Source organism: Aspergillus viridinutans (assembly GCF_018404265.1).
Source record: "Aspergillus viridinutans IFM 47045 DNA, scaffold_4, whole genome shotgun sequence".
In the NCBI taxonomy this organism is placed as follows: domain Eukaryota; kingdom Fungi; phylum Ascomycota; class Eurotiomycetes; order Eurotiales; family Aspergillaceae; genus Aspergillus; species Aspergillus viridinutans.
Window position 1 is genome coordinate 1,803,164 of NW_025091220.1, and position 24,292 is coordinate 1,827,455.

Below are 24,292 nucleotides of genomic sequence, written 5' to 3' on the forward strand. Positions count from 1 at the left end.
AGGTTTTCATCTTTCAGCTGGTGTCAAAGAGGTTATCCCTTCGGCCGATTGTCCGGACTGACTGTGTCTCGGGCTCTTTGGGCTCTTGGTTAAAACTGGCAGGGTTCGTTATTGGTCTTGGGTTGAGGGAGTTTGGGTTTGGTAAAGTAAAAAGTCAAAGGGGATGTAAGGTACGGTAAGTTTCCTCAATCATTGACACCTGGTGGACGGAATGACATGGTAATATGACAGTCGGCCCATGCCATGGGTCCAATGGTGTTGCACATATGATTTTCCATAACTTGGATGATACTTAGTCTACTTGGAATGATCATAGAAGCTGTCCTATCCTGACCTCATCACTCTCATGAATGTACTTGTTAAATTAATCTACAAATTCCGGAGGAGTTTCGAAAGAGAAAGCAGAAATCAAGTAGAGTATCTCCCACACGATGTGAGAGATCATTGTACTAGGGAGTGGCAAGATGCCAAGCTTACCCACTGACCATCCGCCATCTGATACAGCACGGACGGGAGTATATTACGTAGAGGACTTTTTCCATTCCTTTCTTTCCGTCAAGGTCAACGAGTGCCATCATCGATTTCTCAAGTCTTGTCCTCTTGCGGTCCTCGGGGACATTTGAGGTTATCTGGACTCTTAGGTTCAGGAACCGCTATCTGATATACTTTTTTATGTCATTATTAATCAACCTTACCCTCTCATTTTGATAGATACATGATTCATCATATCACCAAATCACCCTTACCGCTATACTTCGAGCTGATTTAGCCTGTCCCCATCATGAAGCAGATCTGCTGTTCCGTGGGTCCAACGTCCATTTACCACCTTGCCCTCCATCATTCTGGCCCATTCCAGGCACGTTTTGTTCAATCGTCTCCAGTTTCTAGTATCTTCCACTCTATATCGCAGAGGACTTCACTATACGCGGAGAGTCGATCACTGATAGACTATGGAAATGATTGATCAAATTCCGCACCAATCGATACAATCATATCCGAGTCTGGAATTGATGTCCCTTCCATTAGATACTGTAGGTACCTGAATTTTCCCCGAGTAGCGATCTTGTCTTACCATCCAATCGCTGTGCTTCGCCTCGTTGAGCTTAGACTGTTAGCCGGAGGTCTGTTCTCTACTCTGTAGGCACAATTAGGTAGTCTAAGTACCTTAGACAAGACCAACTAATTACTACAGTAGGTATCTTAGGTACCTACCTGGTACGAAGTAATTTTCATGGACGATTCTTATTCAGTACCTATGAAGCACAATTAAAGAGAGATCGCCGTGCGAAAGCATAATAACATAACACCTCACCGACCATTTGTTTGATATTCGACAAGGTCAGTAGGAATTCAATTATCGTATCGGTATATTGAAGCAGCCTATATCCACTTTCGTTGTAGAGCAGTGCCCAAGAGTCTCCATCTAAGGATTTCTCCTGGGTGATTGGAAGGCTGTGGAAACTTACACTTATACAGACGACATGTACAGCATCATCATTCTCTTATGCGATCCAATTACAATCGGATCCGACGAGGAGTGGCTGTTTTAGGGGCAACCTTGGTTGAACTCGATGTCTTCCTGACAACTGGGATAATGTGCAAGTTGTAAAGCAGCCTTCCTTGAGCACCAGTAGATAACGATATATGTGCATAAAGACGCTAAGTACCTATTTGCCTCCAATGCCTCGTACAAGAACAAGACAGAGTAGACTTTTCCGTCACATTTTTGCCTTTGGCTTTGCATAGCAGGATCACCTTTGCAGGCAAGTATTTAGATAGGTACCGCTGGATTAGTTTCCAGTATCTAGGTAGACGAGAAACTCGTATTTATCATCTCTCTGTACTGCTCCGTATGCTTCACGCAAGGTCTGAACCGGTTTCAAGAAGCACTCCTAAGCTAGACGACAATTCTCCCAGAGTACGGACGTGTAGATAGCCCCCGGCATCTAACAGGCCCTTCCACCTCGCTGCAGAGTCGCCCCTAGACTTTAATCCAAATTTGGCCTTAACCAAATTGCTTCTTGAGTTTCCGCTAACTCAGGAGAAGGTAGACTGCCTAGTAAAATGGTTTCTCCGGAACCATTTCCCAATCACACGAAACTCTCTCTTGAGCATTACATCATTGGGCCGCAACCCGCCAACCATATACCTCTCTATTCGATGACAAAACGGGCACTTTCAGTCGGGTCGCTCTCTGGTGTATGATGGTAGTGGCGGGGATATTGATACGGATTGACGGGTGCTAGGCCTTTTTTCGTCTTGCTGATCCAACTGCTAAAGGCGTCTCGAACGTTGTACGGAGTAGACAGGTTTGATACCATGGCAGAACAGCGGAGGCGTCGTCGAATTACCTGATCTGCATTCTGAATGCTACTCCGTAGGTTCCTGCGCTGAATCGCAATTCGCCATCCTTCTTCGTATGAAGTCTGGTTTTGCAGTTTATGCATGTATGTACCTACCTGATGCCGCGTCAAAAGGTCGAATAATTTTCCGTCGAAATGGAGTGCACTGTTCAAGCGCACAGGTCAACCAGCGGCCCGCAGAGGAGTGTAGTTGAGCGGGTGGCTCCAAGTTTAATAGCGATTTGCCTCCTAACCTCATCCTTGATTGTACAAAGTATCTATCTGAGACACCCAGCCGTTGCTTTTTCAAGGTAAAACAACACCTCCTATTCCAGTAGGCGGCAGTGTGACCAACCTAAGCTTTAGGGTCCTCCGTAGGCGTGGTTTGCTGAAATTCGAAAAACTAGCGCAAGTGAAATTTATCAAAGGTTTCGGTATGGATGTAAAGTAAAGGGGGACCATCATACCATGACGGAAAGCTGGGGCCATCCGTCCTCGGACGCTAGTTCGCTTACAGATTTACCTGCAGCCATCCATCATTCCACCCATGGATCTGTTCGACCTTGTCCTGTGTGGGCTGTGCAGAGTGCAGACTGAGGCAGTTAATATAATAATTATTGATCTCACATCAACCAGTCCTACCCCTGCATCATCACTGCTCTGAGGAGCGTCATTGCCACCGGATGCAGTGCAGACTATGCATCCGGTATCATCTACTGCGTAGACACTGTCTGGTTAGGATGATGCCGCGTAGTGGACTCTAACTATCACTGATAATAGTACCCAGCTGCCTCGCTCAAACAAATGAAGAAAGTTCTGACGTGCTGCAAACTACGGCGTCCTGCATTGGCTATCTGTGAGCAGGGTATTATGGTAAGACTAAGACAGTTAGCCAACCTAGACAATATTGAGGAGGGATTAGAATGATGCCTATGCCGAGTTCCGTATTGCGCATCAAGACCTAACTTCACAAGCCACCAAATATGTCTTTTGTATGAAGAACTAGATGCACTAAGGGTTGATTTCCTAAGTCCCTACCCCATGATCATCGTTCAAGATTGATGATTGCTTTTTCCTCGGACGGTCAATGCTTCTATTACCTGCTTATGCCTCAGGTCGCAACCCCTCATCGCACTAACCCCGGGTTTAGCTAGTTGCATATGCATGAAGACAATAATCCATTGCCGTTAGAAGACCAAGAGGGTATGAACCGATTCTGATTCGTGGCCATCTTCGGCTGCAATTTCATACCCAGCTTGTAGCCGACCCGAGTCTGTGATTGAAGCGTCAGGTAGCACCAAGCAAGCACGGACATTTTGTTGCATTTGCGCCTTGGATTGGGTAGGAACCGTAGACTGGGAGGCTGGGGTGTAGCCATTATCCAGTCAAGGGCAACTAAGAAGCGATGGGTGACGGATACCACTCTCTTCTGATGCCAGTCTCTATATTATTGCGCGCTGTGGTGGTGGCGCTTGAATAGGAAATACTCGATGATATACATCCGTTCTCTGTACTCGCATATCAATACATATTAATATGCGAGACCCCGCACGAGCACATGAGAAGCTCATCCCTTGCTTAAAGATAAATGGTCTATGGTATACGGATACTCTGTGCTTATATCATTTAAGAGAGTAAAGTAGTGTTATTCGGAGATGGTCGGCGATTATCTGATAGACCGTCTGTGGTGTAAATAAAGCATTCCTGGTTGGGACCCCTCCCCCTTTCACGATTGGGTCTCAATTTGATGCTTCTGAGTACTGTCTTCTATCTACATAATAATACACCGTACCACTTTGGATGTAGAGAAGAATGCTAGGTGATGGTGCGACCATCTGCTGTCTCACATACTCCGGCCTGAGACATCAAGGGATGATCCATCGCACATGCCACTGATTGATAAGACAGACAGACTGGATACTCATCCTCATTCTAGATATCACTTCATGTCTACCTACTGCCCATCTACTTCTGTCTCCGTAGCATCATACTCTATCAATTAAAGTCTTTACGCCACTCATCGTCCAGAGTTCCGCCCGCTAATCCAGTCAATGAATGAGGATGGATCCCCCGCCCAGCGTTGCCAGTGCAACCCGCCCGTGTTTACCATCGCAGCTTCACTTGGCCCCTCCATTAATCTATCCGGCCTGCTCAACATATCCTTCTCACTGGTCCTTCAGGCTTTGAGTGATGCTCATTGATTGCATGCATTGTGTAACAGGGGAGGGTTGTAAGATCTAGAATGGGTCATAGACAGACAACCCTGGTAGATGACTTCTTACTCTGGAGTATTCACCTGCGCGTAAGGTAGGATGTGGATGTTGCCTGGGATGTTTACTGTTGCCGTTACGTTCACCTTTGCCTCTCCCTCTCCCTCTCGTACTCTCTTGATATTTCCCGCAAAGGCGTCTTCATTCGATCCTGATTGCCGAACAATCTACTAGATCTATCGAATTGATCAATCCTCGTCCCCTTTAACAGAGGAATTACACGATCGTCCCACCGTACAGTCCTGCTCCATGTTGGCCGATCTGGTGTCTGGCCCGCGCCTACTCTAAATCTTCGTGACGAGCTAAGATCATCGGTCTCGCTAGATGCATCGCGCATCGTCTCGGATCACGGTCTTCATATCCACCAGACACTCTGACATCTCCGCTCCTACCCTTCCATGGATGACGGCCCTTTACGGAAATCTGGATTGGGCAGGACTGCCGTCATGAGTCTGACGTTCATTGTCTTGCTTGCGTCGCTGCTTGTCTGTCCTGTCCGAGCAGCGATTCCATACTCGCCGTCACATATCCTCTATACCTCCCAGCACAACGATTCTTTTGCGTACTTACTGCAGCCCAGCGACTCGCAGCCGAATGCCACCCAGTTTCTTTCGTTGAATGTCTCAGGAAAAGTCGACGCAGCCAGCCCAGAATACACGGTTCTGCTAGATGAACTGCCGTTCCACACAGACAACCAGTCCTCTGCCTTTGTTCCGGCTATTGATCATCATGGTCACATCAAGGTTTATGTAGGGGACTGCGGCCAATCCCACGAGCAAGGAAGGCTGTGGGAGTTTACACCAAGTGTCAACAACTCGAGTGGCAATGGAACGTGGGAAGAGCGCGATTTGGATTCAGGGCAAGGGAACCTAGGAGTCAACAGCTATGGACCCAACTATCTGTCTGCCGCGTTCGCCTGGTCGTCTTCTAACGTGACGGAGAGCTCGCTGTACACCTTCGGTGGCATGTGTCCGTTCAACACGAGATCGAAAGCAACCTGGATCTATGCCGCCAACTATTCTCAGTCCATGATCGTCTTGAGTCCTCCGACCACTGACCGTATCTCTTCGTATCGAATATCAACTGCCGGCCTGCGCGCACCAGCTATCCCGGAGGCGGGGTTCACAATCACTCCATTGCATCCCACCTACGCATTGTCTCCTTTAGGTCGAACACTACAGCAACAGAACTTTCTCCTCATTGGAGGTCACACGCAGAAAGCCTTCATCAACATGTCTGAACTTGCCATCTACTCTCTTCCGCAGGACAGCTGGAGCTTCGTCACGGTCGAGTCAGGGTCGGATATGGGGAAAACTGAGCTTGCTGTTCGAGATTCAGCATTTGTGGAGCCAAGGTCGGGACACACGGCCGTTCTCTCGCCGGACGGTAGCAAGGTCATCGTTTTCGGCGGATGGGTAGGCAGTACCAGTCGACCTGCTGAGCCGCAACTGGCTATCTTGGAGATGGGAGAAGAGTTTGGAGGCACTGGCGCATGGCGTTGGGTGGTACCATCTAACCAAGGAAGCGGGCTCGCAGACGGAGCCGGGATCTATGGTCATGGTGCAGCAATGCTTCCTGGCGGTGTGATGATGATCGCCGGCGGGTACGGCACTGCCACAACAACGAAGCGGTCGGCAGTAGGGCCTCAGCCTAACTCCCAAATCTTTCTATACAATGTTACGTCTGGAAGCTGGGTGACTTCATATAGAAACCCAAGCCAGCCGGAACCGGAACCCGTTGGAGCCACTAGTGGCTCGACGTCTTCATTGTCGAAAAAGGCAGGGCTGGGTGTAGGACTCGGACTGGGAATTCCGTCAGTTGCAGGCTTGGCTGTGTTTGCTTGGTTCTACTGGCGAAGACGCCGTGTGCGGCGGACTCGGGATCGCGAACTGCGCAAGCTCGCTCTCAGTGCACAAAGGGCACACTACTGGGGCAGGGATGAGCCCGAAATGGCGAGCAGCATCCGCATGCCCAAGACCAGAGACCAGAATAAGACAATCTCGTGGACTACCGCTCCAAGTCGGAACGGGCAGGACAACGGCGAAGCTGCTGCGGAGAGCACCAGCCTGCTACGTGACATCCCGACCCCTGACAGAAATAGCCAACAAAGCTTGGGAGTGCGCCCTTACCGGTATTCAGCGCCATACAGCGAGTACAGAAGAAGCGAGGCTGCAGGTGAAATTCATCCAATCGACGAACGCGACGAGGAGGAAACAAGTTCTGGAGAGTTCCGCAACCCTGATACTGTCGCGGCCACTGAACCTTTCTTAGGCGCTGAATTTGTGACTCCGCGCAGTACAATATCGAATCCAATTGGAATTCCATTCCGAACCGTTAGAGCTGTACCCGCGGAAGATCTACCCCGAGACGGAGGTTTGCCCTCAGACCAGGACGAGCGCACTTCGTCGAATCTTTCAGATTCCTCAGCTAGATCTGGGAGTAGTGCTTCTCGCCTCCAGGCGTCACTTCGTAGCCCTACAAGTTTACCAGATAATGGACGCAGTTCGCCAGAAGCGCCACCCTCGACGTCCACTCATGGGACAGGACTGTCCAGAGAGAAGCGCTACTCCTCGGACTCATACTCTACCGCGCATACAACCCTTTCGCTACGATGGGCCGAGGGGGAGCACCTTTTGAAAAACGATCCTGAGCCAGACATTCCAATCGAGCAACCCTCCACACCGGGGCGATCACCACTGACTCCAAAGGCGCGGACGTTTGGGTGGATGGGCAGCGTGCGTCGTGTGCTTTCTGGAACGCAGAGGCGTGTTACAGCGATACGAGACTCGACGACAGCCTCTCTGGCGTCGGGTATCGATCGGAGGAGTACGGTCCTGGGGCCCAGGACGGTGGATGGTGCACAGAATGAGTCAAAGGTCCCGCGACGAGCCGTGAGTGCCTCGGCCGAGCTCTTCAGACGAAAACAGGGCGCCAGAGACTGGGGAGCAAGCAATCGAGGTTCCCGGGATACGGGCCTTCAGACCATCCGGTCTTCCCGAGATGACTCGGCGTTGGACGGGCTGATAGACGTGGACGATGACGACTGGGACGTCGAGGGCGCAGCCGAGGGCAGACGGGTCCAAATTACATTCACCGTTCCTAAGGAGAGATTGAGAGTGGTTAATGCCACCGCCCAAGACTTGGACAACATGTCTGAGAGATCTATCAGTCGAAGTAACACCGGAGCATGAACGACAGCCTACACCACCAGAGTCGTTACAAGGCAGAAGGTATATCCCATGCCCGCTACTATCAATTGTATATCCATAAAATTTTCTTCTCTTTCTTGTTCGCTTTTTCTTTTTGTTGCTTGGCCCTTCCTGCCGAAAGGGTTTGATATCCGCGGCTGTTGTCAACTTTTACTACTTGCCTCATTTCTTGTTTGGCGTGGTTTTGAGCGTGTTGTTCTCTAAAGCCGGGTTGTGTCTGACGAACGGATATGGACTATGCTATGAAGCACGAAGTCACGACCTTTTCTCTTTCTTCTCTTCGCTTCTGGGCGGGAATTTCAATTTGATTGGTTTTTGTGGGCATACGACAAACGGATGTCTCCGGACTGTGAACATTTTCTGTTCCTTGTGCTCTGTACGTTGGAAGACAGTAAATAGAAACGCACTTGTTGTTTTGGATAATCCTGTTTTAAAGACTACGGCGAGTCATGGCTAAGTTACTTTGACAGAGTAGAAATCGTTCTCAGCTGTAGATTTAGTGCGAAAAGAAAATCTAGAACAGCCCGAGTTGAATGCGACGCGAGATGAAGTGAAAACGATGCACGTACTCGTCAGGTGCATGTTGAAAAGCCCGAAAAAAAGATGCTATCTGCAATCAATTTTGAAAACTATGATATAGATTCTGGGGAGAAAAAAGTCTATGAAGAGGCGGCGGGAGCACCGCTGGAGCCGAGGGTAGGTTTAGTAAGGAAGGTGCTGGGCAGCTGGGGCAGCAGATTCTTTGCGCTCTCACGCGCATACTGGGCCATGAGGGCATCCATGATGACGAGGGCAGACATGGCCTCGACGATGGGGACGGCACGCGGGGTGACGCAGGGGTCGTGGCGGCCCTTGGCCTCGAGGACGCCCTCCTCGAAGCCGTAGGTGACGGTGGTCTGGGCCTGGCCGATGGTGGCGGGGGGCTTGAAGCCGACCCGGAAGTAGATGGGAGCGCCGTTGGAGATGCCGCCCTGGATGCCGCCGGAGTTGTTGGTCTTGGTGGTCAGGCGCTGCGTGCTGATGGTGTTGTTGCCGGTGCGGGTCTGGACCTCGGAGACGGTGAAGGGGTCGTTGTGGATCGAGCCGGGGACCTCGCAGCCGCCGAAGCCCGAGCCGATCTCGAAGCCCTTGGTGGCGGGGATGCTGAGCATTGCATGCGCCAGCTTGGCCTCGAGCTTGTCGAAGCAGGGCTCGCCCAGGCCGACGGGGACGTTGCGGATCACACAGGTGACGGTGCCGCCGATGCTGTCTTGGTTGTCCCGGAAGGTCTCGATCACTTTTGTCATGCGCGCCGCGGCCTCCTCGTTCGGGCAGCGAGTGGGGACGAAGGTGTCGACAGTCTTACGATCGATGGTCTCGATGAGCTTCAGGAACTCCGGGTTGGTCGATGGAGAAGGGTGCTCGGGGGTCGGGGGAAAAAGGTGTTCGTTGCCCACGGAGGAGACAAAAGCGACAATCTCAACACCGTGCGAGAGGCGTAGGTACTTTTCCGCAATGGCTCCGGCGGCGACACGGCCTGAAAAGATGGAGTAGTTAGCAAAAAAGCGACTCGTCTGTTCGGGGGTGTTGCTCAAAACTGACCGATGGTCTCGCGGGCACTACTCCGGCCACCACCACTGCTCGCCTTGACACCGTATTTCTCCAGGTAAGTGTAATCAGCGTGACTGGGACGAGGGTAGAGATCCATTGTGCTGCCACCGTAGTCCTTGGGTCTCTGATCTTCATTGCGCACCATCATTCCAATCGGGGTGCCTAGGGTAATGCCAAACTCCGTTCCAGACTGGATCTCTACTCGGTCCTTTTCATTTCGAGGCGTTGTCAGAGCACTCTGCCCGGGACGTCGTCGGGTCATCTGGGGTTGGATGTCTTCCTCTGTGAGCTCCATGCCCGGAGGGCAGCCATCGACGATGCAGCCAACAGAGCGGCAGTGGGATTCACCATAACTGCGAGCGAAGAAAGGTTAGAGGGTTGACTCTGGATGGAACTCAATCAGGGACAGCGTACGTGGTGACCCGGAAGTATTCTCCCCACGTCGACATTTCGAAATGGTCTTCTGTTTCTGTATATGCTTCTGCTTTTTGACTCACGTTATTGTTGGTGGGGCTATTCGCAAGGGAGAATCATGCACTGCTTACCAACAAACCGTCAGTCGGCAACGATGGTCAGATCGAATCAAACAAATACGGAGGCCTCACAATTGAGACAAGGTATAGCCGTGAAATGTATATTCAGCGTAAATCCGGACTGCTGTGTCAGCCCTTATTTTGAGGGCCGCAAAAGAGATGAAGCGGGACTTTTTAACTACAGTCATCGGCATTGCTTATCTGGGTTTAGCGCGCCGGCGATCGGAGATATCTTTCATCAATAAGATCTTACATTACAATACCCAACTTTTCTTTTTCAGTTGAGCCACAGACACCGCCATCTTACCATACGTTACATAATCTCCATTTGATCTCCGCCATGGAGTCCGAAGTTTGAACAGCTTAAACCATGCTCACTCTGTGCCTGAACCTCGTCGTTCCTCAATGCGTCGTCTGCTGCGAGGACAATGCCTGCTGACTTCGGCTTTGGCTCCTAGACAGAGCGGTGGCAGCCCTTATTCAGGTGCTGTACGATATAACTCCGCATTATCCACCGACCATTTTGCACAGCTAGCGAGCCGTCAGTCCTCCCAGCACCAGATTTACCAGTCGCTATCATCCGACCCATATGTGAATCTGTCCATTGAGCATTTCTTGCTGGAGCATGCGCCAGTTGACAGCAGCATTCTCTTTTTGTACGTCAATCGACCTTGCGTTGTCATTGGACGCAATCAGAACCCATGGCTCGAGACCAACCTGAAAGCACTTTACAATGACCGCGTGAAAGTTGGAGAAGGCGACAACGAGAGTGACGACGTACTACTGGTTCGACGCAGATCGGGCGGAGGAGCTGTATTTCACGACCTGGGGAATCTGAATTACAGTGTGATTTCACCGCGCACCACTTTTACTCGCAACAAACATGCGGAGATGGTTGTACAGGCTCTACACAATATCGGGGCGACCAACACCGGTGTTAATGAACGACATGACATTGTCATGTCCTCCGGGACGAGCGAGCAGGGTGGGCCTGGCGCATCCCTATCTCGGAAAATCTCTGGTTCAGCATTCAAATTGACAAGACACCGAGCACTACATCATGGGACTTGCTTGTTAGATTCCCCCAATATCAACGATCTAGGATTCTTTCTACGTTCACCTGCACGGGACTATATAAAGGCCAAAGGCGTGGAGAGTGTGCGATCACCAGTGACCAATGTGTCGACCGCCTTTGAGAATGCGTTTGCTCCTTTCTCGATACAAGCGGTGATGGAGGGCATTATGGCGCAATTTGCTCGACTGTATCAGGTCAGTCCTGATGCCGTCCGTCGGGCGCAACGTGCTCACGCGAATGAGCCTGAGCTGTACGCTGGAGCCGACTGGGTGGCCGGTGTTGTAGGAGCACAAGAAGGATATGGAGAGCTGGAGATTAGAAAAGGCATTGGGGAGCTTCGGGTAAGACAAATGCGGATAGTATGTCAGGCCATTACTAACGTATGATCTTAACCAGTCTTTGGAGTGGAAGTACACTCAGACACCACAGTTCACCTTTTCCACGTTCCCTTTCGAGGAGGATCCGCGCCAAAGACCCGCATTGCCAGAGTCACTGCCTCACTCTGTAAGATCTTTTGTTACTGTGTTGGTCTCCTTAACTCGCTGACCGATCATCTAGACCCGAATATTTCTCCGCCTCAAACACGGTGCGATCATTGAGAGTGAAATTTCGGTCTCATCTGATTCAAACGTGGCATCCGAGCAAGCACGCCGAGTGCATGAAGTTTTGAATGGACGGAAGCTTCACGAAATCCAGTTGAGCCAATGGGACCAGCTACTCACTGACCGTCTCGGCGCAGACGTTGAGGCGACAGTCGCGCATGAGCTTGCGACGTTCATTGGAAGCAAGCTATGCTCCTAGCTTGACTCACTTACCCCTGGACGACCAAATTTATATTGTACAGTAGACAACCATGTATATTAACATTTCAGACGACTACTCTCACGGTCCTGAGTGGATGAGCAGAGTCTGGACAGTCAAATCTTTGCCTTTGTAACACGCACCGGCCAAGTCTGTTCCGAGCACCTGAAACGTCAACCCTGCTGACGGTCTACCCTCTCGACACAATAGTAAAAGGTCATAATTTTAGTTACATCGGAGATGACCTACAATCATCTTGATTACTGCAGTCTATATAGTAGCTTCAGCTTGTTTGCGCTGTTTGCAGTGACTACACCGGCGCTCCCCGAACGGAAGCGTGGCTTAAGTAATCCGCCTGCCGAATTCCGCCTAGTCGCAGGGGAAGTTTGATCCCAAATCCCAACATCTCCGGCGTTGAAAGATAACGGGGCAAGAAGATCTCCTCATCTCCTTCTATCTCTCCTCCTCCATATCAATTGGACTTCTCGACCTCCCATCATGTTATTCCGAGCTGCATGGCCCCGTCAGGCTGCGCCTCTGAGGCGTCAGGCTTTTGCTCCTCTTGCTCGCCGCTCTGTCACCACCGACGCCGCCTCAGCGCATGCTGAAAATATTCCGCAGGTTTGTTGAGTCGCCCAAAAACCCGCGATTCGGAAGGTCTCATGCTGACGGGATGGGTGTTTGTGTATAGGAGGATGACAAGCCCTTTACAGTCAGACTCTCCGATGAGAGCTTCGAGACATACGAGATCGACCCTCCTCCGTATGAGCTCGAGGTCACCAAGAAAGACTTGAAGCAGATGTACTATGATATGGTCCTGACCAGGTATGTGGACTGAGTGGAGTGGAGTTTCTTTGTTGCTACGCGACTCGTATCTAATCTTGACGGTTCTTGCTCTGTCTAGACGCATGGAAATGGCCGCCGACCGTCTGTACAAGGAAAAGAAGATCAGAGGTTTCTGCCACTTATCTATTGGTCAGGAAGCTGTTGCTACCGGTATCGAACACGCCATCACCCGCGACGACAAGGTTATCACTGCCTACCGTTGCCACGGTTATGCCCTGATGCGTGGTGGTACCGTCCGTTCGATCATCGGAGAGTTGCTCGGCCGCCGTGAAGGTATCGCCTACGGAAAGGGTGGTTCGATGCACATGTTCGCCCCCAACTTCTTCGGTGGTAACGGTATCGTCGGTGCTCAGGTCCCCGTTGGTGCCGGTCTTGCTTTCGCCCAGCAGTACAACGAGGAGAAGGCTACCAGCATTGTTCTGTACGGTGACGGCGCCTCCAACCAGGGTCAAGTGTTTGAGGCTTTCAACATGGCCAAGCTGTGGAACCTTCCTGCCATCTTCGGTTGTGAGAGTAAGTTAATCTTTGATGAAAACTACTGGCAGTCCAAGTCTGACAATCTATAGACAACAAGTATGGTATGGGTACCTCCGCCGCTCGTTCCTCCGCCTTGACCGACTACTACAAGCGTGGTCAGTACATCCCCGGTATCAAGGTCAACGGTATGGATGTCCTTGCCACCAAGGCTGCCGTTCAGTACGCCAGAGAGTACACCATCGCCGGCAATGGTCCCCTGGTCTTCGAGTACGTCACCTACCGGTACGGTGGCCACTCCATGTCCGACCCCGGTACCACCTACCGTAGCCGTGAGGAGATCCAGCGCATGCGCAGCACCAACGACCCCATTGCTGGTCTCAAGCAGAAGATCCTTGACTGGAACGTCATGACCGAGGAGGAGCTCAAGGCTCTGGACAAGTCTGCCCGTAGCCACGTCGACGAGGAGGTTGCTATTGCCGAGCAGATGCCCGCCCCCGAGAACAACCCCCGCATCCTGTTCGAGGACATCTATGTCCGCGGCAGTGAGCCCCGCTGGATGAGAGGCCGCACTGTCGACGAGACCTTCTACTACTAAACTCTTACCCTTTCGATATCTGGCAAGCAGGCAAGCAGGAGTTGAGAGAAAAGTTGTAAACTCGGAAATTGGCAGGGTCATATGAACCACCCCCCTACAGCACGTCTAGTATATGTAATTTAGCCCGAAATTATTGTTCATGTTTTGCATTATATTTCTCCCGTAGCGTCAGAAATCTACAATTGGAGATGTTTGATAAAAGTCTTGGGGATTCCGCGGTTAACACATATCGACGGTTTATCTCGTAAGGGTATCATGATAGAATGAAGATAATGACTGAAAAGAAAAAAAAATCAAGCATAAAAGGAAGGAACATCAACTGGGCTCCTGTCGCAACATCTCGAGGATCATTTCTTGGGTCCGCTGCACGGAATCTAGTTTCTCCTCCAAGGAGGCCCGGTCTTTCTCCAGCTCACGACGCAGCTCATCCTGCATCTCCTGCCGGAGCTCATCCTTGAGTTGGTTGATGAAAGCCGAGGACATTGAGCCTGGAGCACCGTCCACGGCGCCGTCGTGCGAGATCCCGTTCTCCCGAGCGATCTGCCCATTCGTAGCCAAAGAGCTAACAAGCGGGGAGGAGCGAGGGTCGGCGCTGACTGCGTCGAGGTGTCTGTTCAATTTCCCTAGAGTCTCCAATACAGCGGTCATCATGCTGCTTTCCAGCGCGGATGGGGCGTGAGCAGTCGCTGATGCTTGCGGGTACGACCATCCTGCCGCCGCGGTGGCCGTCCGGTTCGGCTGGGGTGTCTGGCTTGCGAACATCGAGTCAAAGCCTGGAGGTAGGCGGACGGTATTCTGGACAGTGGTAGCTCCAGCTCCAGTGGAAGCAGCGGGAACCGGAGGAGACGCAGGGGAGACGGAAGGTGGCTGCGCCTGCTGAGACAGACCTGAACCCTGACTGGGACCCTGGAATCGGTTCTCCACGACCGGAGTGGCAGAGGGCCGCCATCCGTCGGAATTGCCATCCCACAGGTCAAACGACCTGTCCTTCCTCTTGCGGGATTTGCGAGCGCGCAAATCGCGCCTCTCAATGCGCCGCGCCTCGGCCTCCTCCCACCGCTGCCACGTGGGGATCCAGGCGTCGACGGCCGCGCGCCACCGTGGATTTGACAGGTCGTCGGCGTCGGTGCCGCCCTTCTCGCGCTGCTCTTCGAGGAACTTCATGCGCTGCTTGGTGACGATCTCCACCTTGCGACGCACCGAGTGCCACGAGTAGGGATGCCCCTGGTCGCGCGTGAACTCCTCCGTGACCGTCTTCCACCATTTGCACAGGTTGCTGCGCTGTCCAAACTCCGCCGCGTGGCGGTTGCAGATGTCAAACAGCGACACCTCTTCTTTGGTCGTGAGTCGTTTCCCGTGCTTGCGCGGCGTGTCTCCTCCCCCGCCAGTGCCGTCCAAATCCTCGTCCACGAGCACCCGGCCCGCCGCAAGCCCGTGACCATTGCTGCCCCCTGCAACCCCTCCACCAGGCCCCGCTGCGCCTCCAACCCCAGACACCCCGTTCTGCACCCCGCCCGGCCCCAAATCCCCTGGCGACGGCACATAATCGGCATCCCCCAGTCCGTCCGGCCCCGTGCCGTCTCGCACGGCGCTGTCGGAGCGATCACTCTCGGACCCTTCGCTGGAGTCCGGCGGAGGGGGTCTCGCCTCGACCACCACCGCCACGGGCTGATGGTGCGAGTTCTGGCCCATTCGCAGATTCGACGAGATGGTAGGCAGGGTGTTCTGCTGGGACCGCGACATCATGGACGGCAGCCACCGGAGCTGAGGCATCTGGAACGACGAGGGCGACGTCGACGGAGCCGTGTGATCGATTCGAGGGCCGGCCGCTGCAGTTCCGGTGTGTTGGTGATGATGAGCGTTGGAGCCTGTCGTCCCATGCCAGGGATACATTGACATGATTGATGTCTGGTAGGCCAGAGGGAAACCAGGGGCAGGAGAGGAGCTTTGATCTGGGTGACAATGGGGCTTAATGGGCTTCTCTTTGTGGTAGTCCCCCCTCTGTGATAAACACTGGATAAATGCGATGAGATATGATAAAGAGACGATTATGAAAAATCACCGGTTGCTTTTGCAAATTTTGCGTTGGGAACAAGAGAGTTTTTGCTTTCATTGAGGGAGCGGCCCATGTGTACGGTAATTTTCATCCCCTGCCAAAATAGAATACGTATTATTACGAGACGTCTTTGCATGCATGTTTGCAAGCAAATAATGAACTCAACAACGCGCATAATGCTTTATAGTGTGGAAGAGGAATAATGAGGAAGAGATTGATTGATTGATGCATGTACAATGTTAGGGATATTGGTTGTACAGATGTGGTTCATCCAGGTAAAGCAGCTTCCAACACCATTGCAACATGACACTTTTGCTCAGCCTTCCTGGGAACCACAAGGCAGATACGTCTATGAGCAGCGTAACAAGTAGAAAAATCACACCCGAGACCCAGTAATACAAAGATGATGGAACATGCCAGCAGAAGATAGAATACAAGGTAAAGCAAAGGAGGAAATGTATCACTAGCCCATCCATCTAACGTCTTCGGAGATACCAGGCGAACGCAGCTGTGCTGATATTCTCATTGAAGGGTGTTGGCACCTCTGTGCGGCCTGGCCGCGCCACGGGGTGCCGAAGGTACACGGCCGCGCAGATGTTGTGGTTGACCTCCAGGTATCGGGGGACGAAGGCGAAAGCGCTCATGTAGTCGCGTGGCCGCCAGGGGGTAGCGTAGGGCTTGCTGTGGTCGATCGGGTTATCGCGCATCTGAATCAGCGCCCGCCGAAGCACTTCGAATTCCTCCTCCGTGAGCTCTGACGTGTCCACCTCTTCCTCGGGGTTCTGAGCCGCCTTCTGGAAAGCTTCGGAAAGCTTGTCGCTAGGCTTGTTCTCCGCAGCAGATGTCGCGGTAGTAGTGGTGGTAGCGTCTTTTGATTCGGAGGCGGTGGTCGTGGTCTGCTCTGCGGCCGTAGATGAGGCCTTCACTGATTCCTTGTCTCCCTTTTTCTCGGCTTTCTTGGCCTTCAGTAAGGTGATGAGCTCCGAGAACTGAGACTCGAGGTTATCGGTCAAGACGGTGCTCGATTCGGAACGAGACAGCACTCTACGCACGGCCTTCTGAAAGCCGCGCAGCTCCTGCTTGCGCTTGGCGGGGAGAACGTCCTTGCTGTTGGACATGATCGTCTTGGCCTGAGTGAGCAGCGTCTTCAATGTTTCCTTAGGGTCATCCTTTTGCTGATCCTGTGCTTCTGATGCCTCCGACTCATCCTTCTTGTTCTCCGTCTCCGCAGCCGCACCCTCCGCCTCTGTTTCGCCCTCGTTCGACTCTGCCGCCTTTCTCCTGGCGACGCGGGATTCTCGACGTTCAAACTTGTCCTTGGGGGCACCAGTAGCATACATGACGCGTTCCGGCTCAACCTGGAAAAGATCGCCAGGATTCAGGAGGTAACCGGGGTATCTCATCTATTTCAGAAACAGTGTCAGCCGCCAGATCCGGCAAGACGAGGTCACCGGACAAAGAAGCATACCTTCTTGCCATTAACTGTTACTGCACCATGCACAACAAACTGCCGGGCCTGCCGAGTACTGCTAGCGAACATGGCCCGGAAGATGGCAACATCCAGCCGACGCTCCAAAGGAGCAAAAGTCATCTGTGTATAGGGTGTCAAGGACGTCTGGTCATGGGCCCCGGCGTTGCCATCGCCGTCCGCTTCGGATTCCAGGCCCGCTCCTCGACCGGCGGACATTGCAGAGCCATCATCACTGGCCAATTTCTCTGGGCTCATGGGCACGACGCTGCGGATGCGGCGGGTGAACATCCGTGCCCATTGACTTTCGCGGACCTGTTCACCATGATATGCTCGGGAAACGGACTTGGCAGTCCATTTCTGTTGGAAAAAGGTGCGGTTTGCGGTCGGAGGGGCGCGGAATCGACTCAGGTTGAACAAATTATATTTGCTCCATGATTGTCGGATTTTCTGGTATCAAGCTCCGTTAGGATTTTTGTCACGCGATAAAGGGGGTTGTCGTTAACTGGGTAATATCGCATGAGTAGGAATAACATACCGCCTTGCTCAACGGCGTAGTAGCCCTGTTCCTCATGATGGCGAGCGTCCGTTGAAATTGACCTGCAACGAATCCTCCTTTAGTATCAACGATGAGCGGAACGAGACCCCAAAACTTCACATGAGGCACGTGATAAGAGGTTTCCTGCCTCAGCCATCAGGCACAAAGGAAGATTCAGCACCTGTCCTGCGATTGGCGGAAAACACCTCGCTTGGTACTAGCGCCATGGATTGAATCCACAGCAGCCTATATAATGCCGCTTCCCCCCTCCACCGTTTGATTTTTTTCTTCTTTCTTTTCTTCATACTTACCTTGTTTGGGTGGCTGCGATCAAGAAGGCGGTCCACCACGGATTGGTCCCTGCATTGCACAGCGCGGCGGAACAATCCGTTCAACGGCCTTCGGGTCATTGACAGGCGTATTCTTTGGCACTTTCCACTCTGTGGTGGATCATCTTTCTCTTTTCATCATTTCTTCGCCTTGTGCGGGGGTATGGAGAAGAGAGTTGAAGGGAGACTTGGGATTTTTTAATAGTCGGTGTATTACAGTTTAGTAGACCCCTTGATATATGAAACAACTCTTCTCATGTAATAATTTTCTATGTTGTATTTACATGCGCTTGTGACCATGTTGCTGTGGCTTTTGACGTGGTCTCGGTCTTCTCCCTATGACTAATAACTGTCCTGTAACGTAATTCCCGGGTGAACCGCCATCCCGGGCGAGCCGCCACCTTCTGTATTCTATATAAAATGGCACTTTTCAAGGCTTAGATATCTCAACCACAGCTACTTATGCTATTATCAAAGTAAGATATTTAGAATATTTATAGTTTAAAGTATATGAATACTCTTTCTTAGGATGCTAAAATGTTGTTCCTCTCTCTTAATATTTAGAAGTTAAAATTACCAAAATTACAGGCGTATTTTATGTTAGCTGAACGTATACATATGCTAGGAGGCCATATATTATAAGTATATGACTATACTATACCATACACCTAAATTTGGCCCCCCTGTAGATATTTGGGTGTTGAGATATCTAAGCCTTGAAAAGTGCCATTTTATATGGGATACAGAAGGTGGCGGCTCGCCCGGGATGGCGGTTCACCTGGGAATTACGTTAACTACCCAGCGCTGCTGCACAACACAAGGCATCCTTCGCATCGGAAATTATTATTGTCCTGATATCATATGCACATTCGTTATTATTATACACATAAGTCATGTCAATCATCTCGCTTTGCACTGGGAAATGCCTCCAAGAGCGCTTCTGCTTCCTGAGGGTTGACGGCATCATCGAGGATCTCATGGGCCATCTCCACCGTCTCATCGTCGATGCCGCCCTCGAGTATCGGTCCTTCGCTGAACGCCAACCGTGTCAACACCACTAGAAACTTTTGCTTCCCACCAGCGACTCGACACAATTTCGATTGCAGATCCACGTTCTTGTGACGACGGATCACTCCGTAGACCAAGCGCATGAGGCCGTTGACCATGGACGCATGGAGGTCTCGCTCTGGTGGGTACGTGTAGAGCGCATCCAGTTCGTCATGCATGGCTCTTATCATCCTCGCGAGCACCGTTGGGTGCTGCGCAATGACGGAGCTCCCGTGCTCACTGGCCGGCGCGACTGGATTGAAAGCTACCGACGTGAGAAAATACATTGCCTGCAAGCGCATGCCGCAGATGTCTGCCGCTGTGTAAGGGGGCTGCCCTTCATCCGGCTGTGGTGTCTCACTCAAAAGGTTGGCCACACGGTCAACAATGTAATTCTCGTTGGCCAGCTGATCTTGCTGGGTCTCCTGGACCGATCCAAAGAACTGTGGTCGGATGCTCGTTGAAAGCAGATTCAGCATTAAGGTGATGTCTCGAATAGGTTGTGAGCAATTCAGCATCATCAGGACGAAGTCGTAGCGCATATGCCGCCAGAACTTCTCCATCGTCCGCTCCATATGTATACACAGATATGCCATGCGGTACAGCAGACTTAGCGCTTCGGTCGAATCCACAAGGGCTTCAAGTTGGGACAGCGGCGTTTGCCGTACCTGGCCGAGGTTCTGACGCGACACGGGCGAGTTTCTGAAACGAGGGATCCCGTTGATATCGCCGGACTCTTGTAGCACTGGTACAAGATGGTCGATCATGTCTGGGACACACGACGGTGCATCCAATGCTAACAGGTGGTGGGTGATCTCCATGAACATCGGCACCGGCTTGAAGAACTTCTCCTTTAGGGCCCGGGACCACAGCGAAGCAATGACTTGCGCATATTCCACCACATAGTTGCCCGAGTGTAACCTTGCTGTCTCCTCCAGGACGATTGTAGACAGCTTCCGGCGCGGTTCCGAGGGAAACGCCATTTGCGATAATACCTCGATATCGCATTCTTCGTTGGGATACGTTTTGTGGTTGAGGATGGATTTCATGAGCTGTGCATTCCGGTCCTCTTTCCGCGGGACTGGCTCATCGACCATCACATCATCCATCATCGCATCGTCCAATAGGTCCTCGGACGATTTAGCTACGAGTTCTGCCGGTTGACTTAATGGCAGAGGTGTCGGACTGCCCGGGTCGAGCTTCCTTTTCTTCTTCCCAGGCCCCGTGGGAGTCGTACGTTTCGATTTCGCGGACTTGCTCGGCGAAATGGCCATGATTTCATCATCGTCAAATCCATCCCGAAAAGGTAGTACTCTGGTCTTCTTGGGCGTTACGGGCGGCGCTCTGTCCTCCGTCCTGCTCTTTGCCTTCATATTGTTGATTCGCATGGTCTCTTCGGCTAGGTCTTGTTTGAGAAACGCATTTTCTGTGGCCAGCAGCTTGCCTTCGGCTCGAGCTGCCTCTACCTCCTCCTTATGCTTGGCTGTCTCTTCCGCAATGGCCTTGCGCAAAGCAGCCAGTTGTCGATCATAGTTCTCGACCAGTTTCGCTTGGTTCGCTCGGATGATGGCGATTTCTCCCGCTTTCGTCTCGGCCAGCGATTTGGCAGCCGCCAGCTCTTCCGTCATCTGCTTGAGTCGTTCATCTTCTAAGCGCAACTATATGTCACATTAGTCAAAGCCTGGCATTGCAAATGCTTCCGTTACAGATACCTTTTCCTCGAGCACATTGTAAGTCTCGTAAATATTGGCTTGGTACGGGTTCTCCAGTCCTTCTTCAATGTCCATAGGCTCTAAGGCGGAGTCGTTGCGGAGAGGAACAGCCTGTCCTGTCGAAGCAGGCGGCTGATCCAGCGCAACAGGCAATCCAGTATCATCATCGAGCACTTCCGCATCCAATTCACCCACATCCAGAGAATCGTAGTCGTTGATCAGACCGGTGTGTAGACGCGCAGGTGGTTTCAACGTGGCACTGATAGGTGTTGACCGGGACTCTGCGACTCGAAACGGTTGATTGCCGATTGTCGAGTCTGGCAGCGGTCGATTGACTTGCGCATGACGAGAAGGAGCAGTGTAAGTAGAAGATTCAGGTTGCGCTGGTCGTTGCGCCTGTGTAGCTAGATACGCGTTCTGTTCCAGCTGCAATAATGTGCTGGGAGGCAGATCCTCGAGGCCATCATCCGAGAAGAAGTCATCGTCCTTGTCTTCCATAACCCACTACGCGAGGTCGCCATGAATCAAAATTGATTTGCTCGAGTATTCTTGAGAAAGAGCACGAATATGTTTGTATTGTTGTGTTTTATTTGGTTACCCAGGAAAACGAGTTATGATTTCCCCAGGAACCAACGGAAGAAAAAACGAAGGCCTGACGTAGTGCCGAGTCACGGGAAACTAGTTGTTCCTCATCTTCATCCTGTCTCTATCTACTCTGTTAATAGATCATCCTCCTGCCATCAAATTGATGATCCCCAGGTTGAATGCTGACGATTTCGTTCTGGAATTCTTCGCTCTGCGGTTCCCCCACAGCTCTTCTTGCATCGTCTCGTGTCTCCTTTACCCGACCGCTTTCGGTCCCTACTTCACATGAAAATTTACTAGTAATCAACACGACGATCGCTCCCAATAATCATTCTCGCTCGCCGTGTCCCCCAAGGATCTTTTTTTTGGCCCGATTCTCCATCTTTCACCCTTGTTCGGGCCCCATTTCGTCTCTTTAGATCCCAGTCTCACGTTCCCTGGGACTTCCCCGCAGTCTCACCTGCTCCCCGCGCGTAGTCGCCCTGAGAAAGCGGTTTCTTCCTTTTCTCTGCTGCCTTACACCCTTGCTCGACCATGTCGAAGTCACGCCGGAACGTCCGGTTTCAACACCGAGGAAGCAACGGATCTGAAAACCGTCGGATGAGCATCTCAGATGCTAGTGATGTGGCCTCCGACCCTGGGAGCCCGTCGAAGAATGACAATGTATCCAAACCCGCAACGATTCCCGAAGAGGTGAGGCCCTAAGACAGGACAATTGGCTTGGTCGTTTGGCGATGGAAGGCTGACATACTCGTACAGAAACAGGAACAGCCTCAATTGTCGGAATATGAGAAGAAGAAGCAGACTTTCATCACTCGGACAATATGGACGTTTGTGATGATTTCCCTCTTCTTCATTGCCATGTTTTCAGGCCACATTTACATCATCGGCATCGTCACGGCGATCCAAATCATTTCGTTCAAGGAAGTCATTGCCATTGCAAATGTACCCAGCAGGGAGAAGAACATCCGCTTTACCAAGTCGCTCAACTGGTATTTCCTGGCCACGACCATGTACTTCTTGTATGGAGAAAGCGTGATCTACTATTTCAAGCATATCCTCCTAGTAGAAAAAGGGTTGCTTCCTCTGGCAACTCACCATCGTTTTATCAGCTTTACGCTCTATGTCATGGGTGAGTTTAATCGCTTACTCTACAAGATCGGACCAGTCGCTGATACCATCCACTTTCAGGATTCGTCTTCTTCGTCGCATCGCTGCAAAAAGGTCACTATCGTTTTCAATTCACCCAGTTTGCCTGGACGCATATGGCACTGTACCTGATCGTCGTCCAAGCGCACTTTGTCATGAACAATGTCTTCGAGGGCATGATCTGGTTCTTCCTCCCGGCCTCCCTCGTCATTACAAACGACATCTTCGCCTACGTGTGTGGTATCACTTTTGGTCGCACTCAGCTGATCCAGCTGTCGCCCAAGAAGACTGTTGAGGGTTTCCTCGGTGCATGGATTTGCACCATTATTTTCGGTTACTTTATGACCAACATCCTGATGCGCTACAAGTACTTCATCTGCCCGGTCAACGACTTGGGAGCTAACGTGCTGACTGGACTGCAATGCAACCCCAACCCTGCCTTTGTGCCTCAGCCCTATTCGCTCCCAGAATGGACTGGCTTGGCCAAGACCTTTTATGTTGAGCCTATGCAATTCCACATCCTGGTGTTTGCTACCTTTGCCTCTCTCATTGCGCCTTTTGGTGGCTTCTTCGCGTCGGGCCTCAAGCGCACCTTCAAGATTAAAGATTTCGGTGAATCCATTCCGGGTCATGGTGGCATCACCGACCGCATGGACTGCCAGTTCATCATGGGCTTCTTCGCCTACATGTATTACCATAGCTTCATTGCAGTATACAAGGCCAGTGTGGGGGATATCATCGAGGCGGCCATCAACGGCCTCACAGTGGAGGAGCAGTTCGAAGTGGTTCGCGGTTTGGGCAAATACCTCTACAACCAGGGAAGCGTTTCTGAGACGGTATGTTCAATTGTTTTCAATTCAAAAGGTCCACCTGCTCACAAATCATACAGATACTGGATTGCCTTAACGGCGAGTTGAAACGCCGTTGAAAATGACTCGCTAATGACCATCTCCTTTTTCGTGTCTGGGGCCCTTGATGAACATGTTCGGCTTCTATGCATCCTCTTTTTAATCTTTCTATCTTCTCACTGTAATTTCTTGTCAACGCATTGGGTTGTTGGTGTATACAAGTCAGGAAAGGACGGTCGGGTGCCTGGCTCAGCCGGGCAAAGACACGTTGGTCAGCCTGGATTCTTGTTCTTTTTGCTTTACATCCTCTTACGTCCGCCTAGAGGTGGATTGGCCAAGCGCTCGATGCAGTGTGTGAAGTCCCATCATATATAGCTTTCACGTGAGTGTGTAGGTACTTATCTACCTAAAAAGATTTGTCGTTTGACATGTAATGCGACAGAATGTGCGAGGTAGCAGGTAGCTATTATTCTGCAGCGATTGTATCATGATATGACGTACGCATCTTGAAAGATTGGTTGCGAGGTCCCGTCGGCGGATACTTCATCAAGTATCTGGATGGTCATCGACATTGGGGGCTCAACAGCGGCGCCCGCCTCTCCACTAAATGCATGACGCTGTGCATTCAGAGCCCAGTTAGTATCCGCATCATGTTAAGCTCTCCTCACCAAGCGTGCTGTGCTCCGCTTGGATCAACACTTGCAGCAGACGGGCTAACAGATCCATCGCCGCCAGCGTACCGGCGCAGCCGCCCGAATGCTCGAACCCGGCTGTCAATCCTCTGCGAAGGGAGCCGGGAGCCCCAACAGTAGCCGGTATGTC

At 51.6% G+C, this 24,292-nt stretch overlaps 8 protein-coding genes across 8 annotated transcripts; 4 read left to right on the top strand and 4 right to left on the bottom strand.

Annotated features, from left to right (window-relative positions):
- Positions 1-5,010: 5,010 nt before the first annotated feature.
- Aspvir_006627 (uncharacterized protein) lies at positions 5,011-7,803 on the top strand (the record flags this gene model as incomplete). Its single annotated transcript, XM_043269822.1, has 1 exon — positions 5,011-7,803. One exon carries the CDS (start codon positions 5,011-5,013, stop codon positions 7,801-7,803), a length of 2,793 nt encoding a protein of 930 aa, XP_043125757.1.
- Positions 7,804-8,480: 677 nt separating this feature from the next.
- Aspvir_006628 (bifunctional chorismate synthase/riboflavin reductase [NAD(P)H] ARO2) lies at positions 8,481-9,860 on the bottom strand (the record flags this gene model as incomplete). The annotated part of the gene is made up of 3 exons (XM_043269823.1): positions 8,481-9,337; positions 9,403-9,764; positions 9,826-9,860. The coding sequence occupies 3 exons, from the start codon at positions 9,858-9,860 to the stop codon at positions 8,481-8,483; spliced, it is 1,254 nt and encodes a 417-aa protein (XP_043125758.1).
- Positions 9,861-10,349: 489 nt separating this feature from the next.
- On the top strand, positions 10,350-11,820 carry Aspvir_006629 (putative lipoate--protein ligase; the record flags this gene model as incomplete). Its single annotated transcript, XM_043269824.1, has 3 exons — positions 10,350-11,360; positions 11,416-11,523; positions 11,578-11,820. 3 exons carry the CDS (start codon positions 10,350-10,352, stop codon positions 11,818-11,820), a joined length of 1,362 nt encoding a protein of 453 aa, XP_043125759.1.
- A 498-nt stretch (positions 11,821-12,318) lies between these two features.
- Positions 12,319-13,738, top strand: Aspvir_006630 (pyruvate dehydrogenase (acetyl-transferring) subunit E1 alpha; the record flags this gene model as incomplete). The annotated part of the gene is made up of 4 exons (XM_043269825.1): positions 12,319-12,441; positions 12,512-12,645; positions 12,725-13,179; positions 13,233-13,738. 4 exons carry the CDS (start codon positions 12,319-12,321, stop codon positions 13,736-13,738), a joined length of 1,218 nt encoding a protein of 405 aa, XP_043125760.1.
- A 315-nt stretch (positions 13,739-14,053) lies between these two features.
- On the bottom strand, positions 14,054-15,637 carry Aspvir_006631 (uncharacterized protein; the record flags this gene model as incomplete). Its single annotated transcript, XM_043269826.1, has 1 exon — positions 14,054-15,637. The coding sequence occupies one exon, from the start codon at positions 15,635-15,637 to the stop codon at positions 14,054-14,056; it is 1,584 nt and encodes a 527-aa protein (XP_043125761.1).
- Positions 15,638-16,270: 633 nt separating this feature from the next.
- On the bottom strand, positions 16,271-17,836 carry Aspvir_006632 (mitochondrial 37S ribosomal protein uS4m; the record flags this gene model as incomplete). Its single annotated transcript, XM_043269827.1, has 3 exons — positions 16,271-17,197; positions 17,263-17,712; positions 17,801-17,836. The coding sequence occupies 3 exons, from the start codon at positions 17,834-17,836 to the stop codon at positions 16,271-16,273; spliced, it is 1,413 nt and encodes a 470-aa protein (XP_043125762.1).
- A 1,189-nt stretch (positions 17,837-19,025) lies between these two features.
- Aspvir_006633 (putative DNA repair protein Rad26) lies at positions 19,026-21,386 on the bottom strand (the record flags this gene model as incomplete). The annotated part of the gene is made up of 2 exons (XM_043269828.1): positions 19,026-20,834; positions 20,889-21,386. The coding sequence occupies 2 exons, from the start codon at positions 21,384-21,386 to the stop codon at positions 19,026-19,028; spliced, it is 2,307 nt and encodes a 768-aa protein (XP_043125763.1).
- Positions 21,387-22,007: 621 nt separating this feature from the next.
- Positions 22,008-23,550, top strand: cds1 (phosphatidate cytidylyltransferase; the record flags this gene model as incomplete). The annotated part of the gene is made up of 4 exons (XM_043269829.1): positions 22,008-22,166; positions 22,233-22,605; positions 22,665-23,458; positions 23,512-23,550. The coding sequence occupies 4 exons, from the start codon at positions 22,008-22,010 to the stop codon at positions 23,548-23,550; spliced, it is 1,365 nt and encodes a 454-aa protein (XP_043125764.1).
- Between the last annotated feature and the right edge of the window lie 742 nt (positions 23,551-24,292).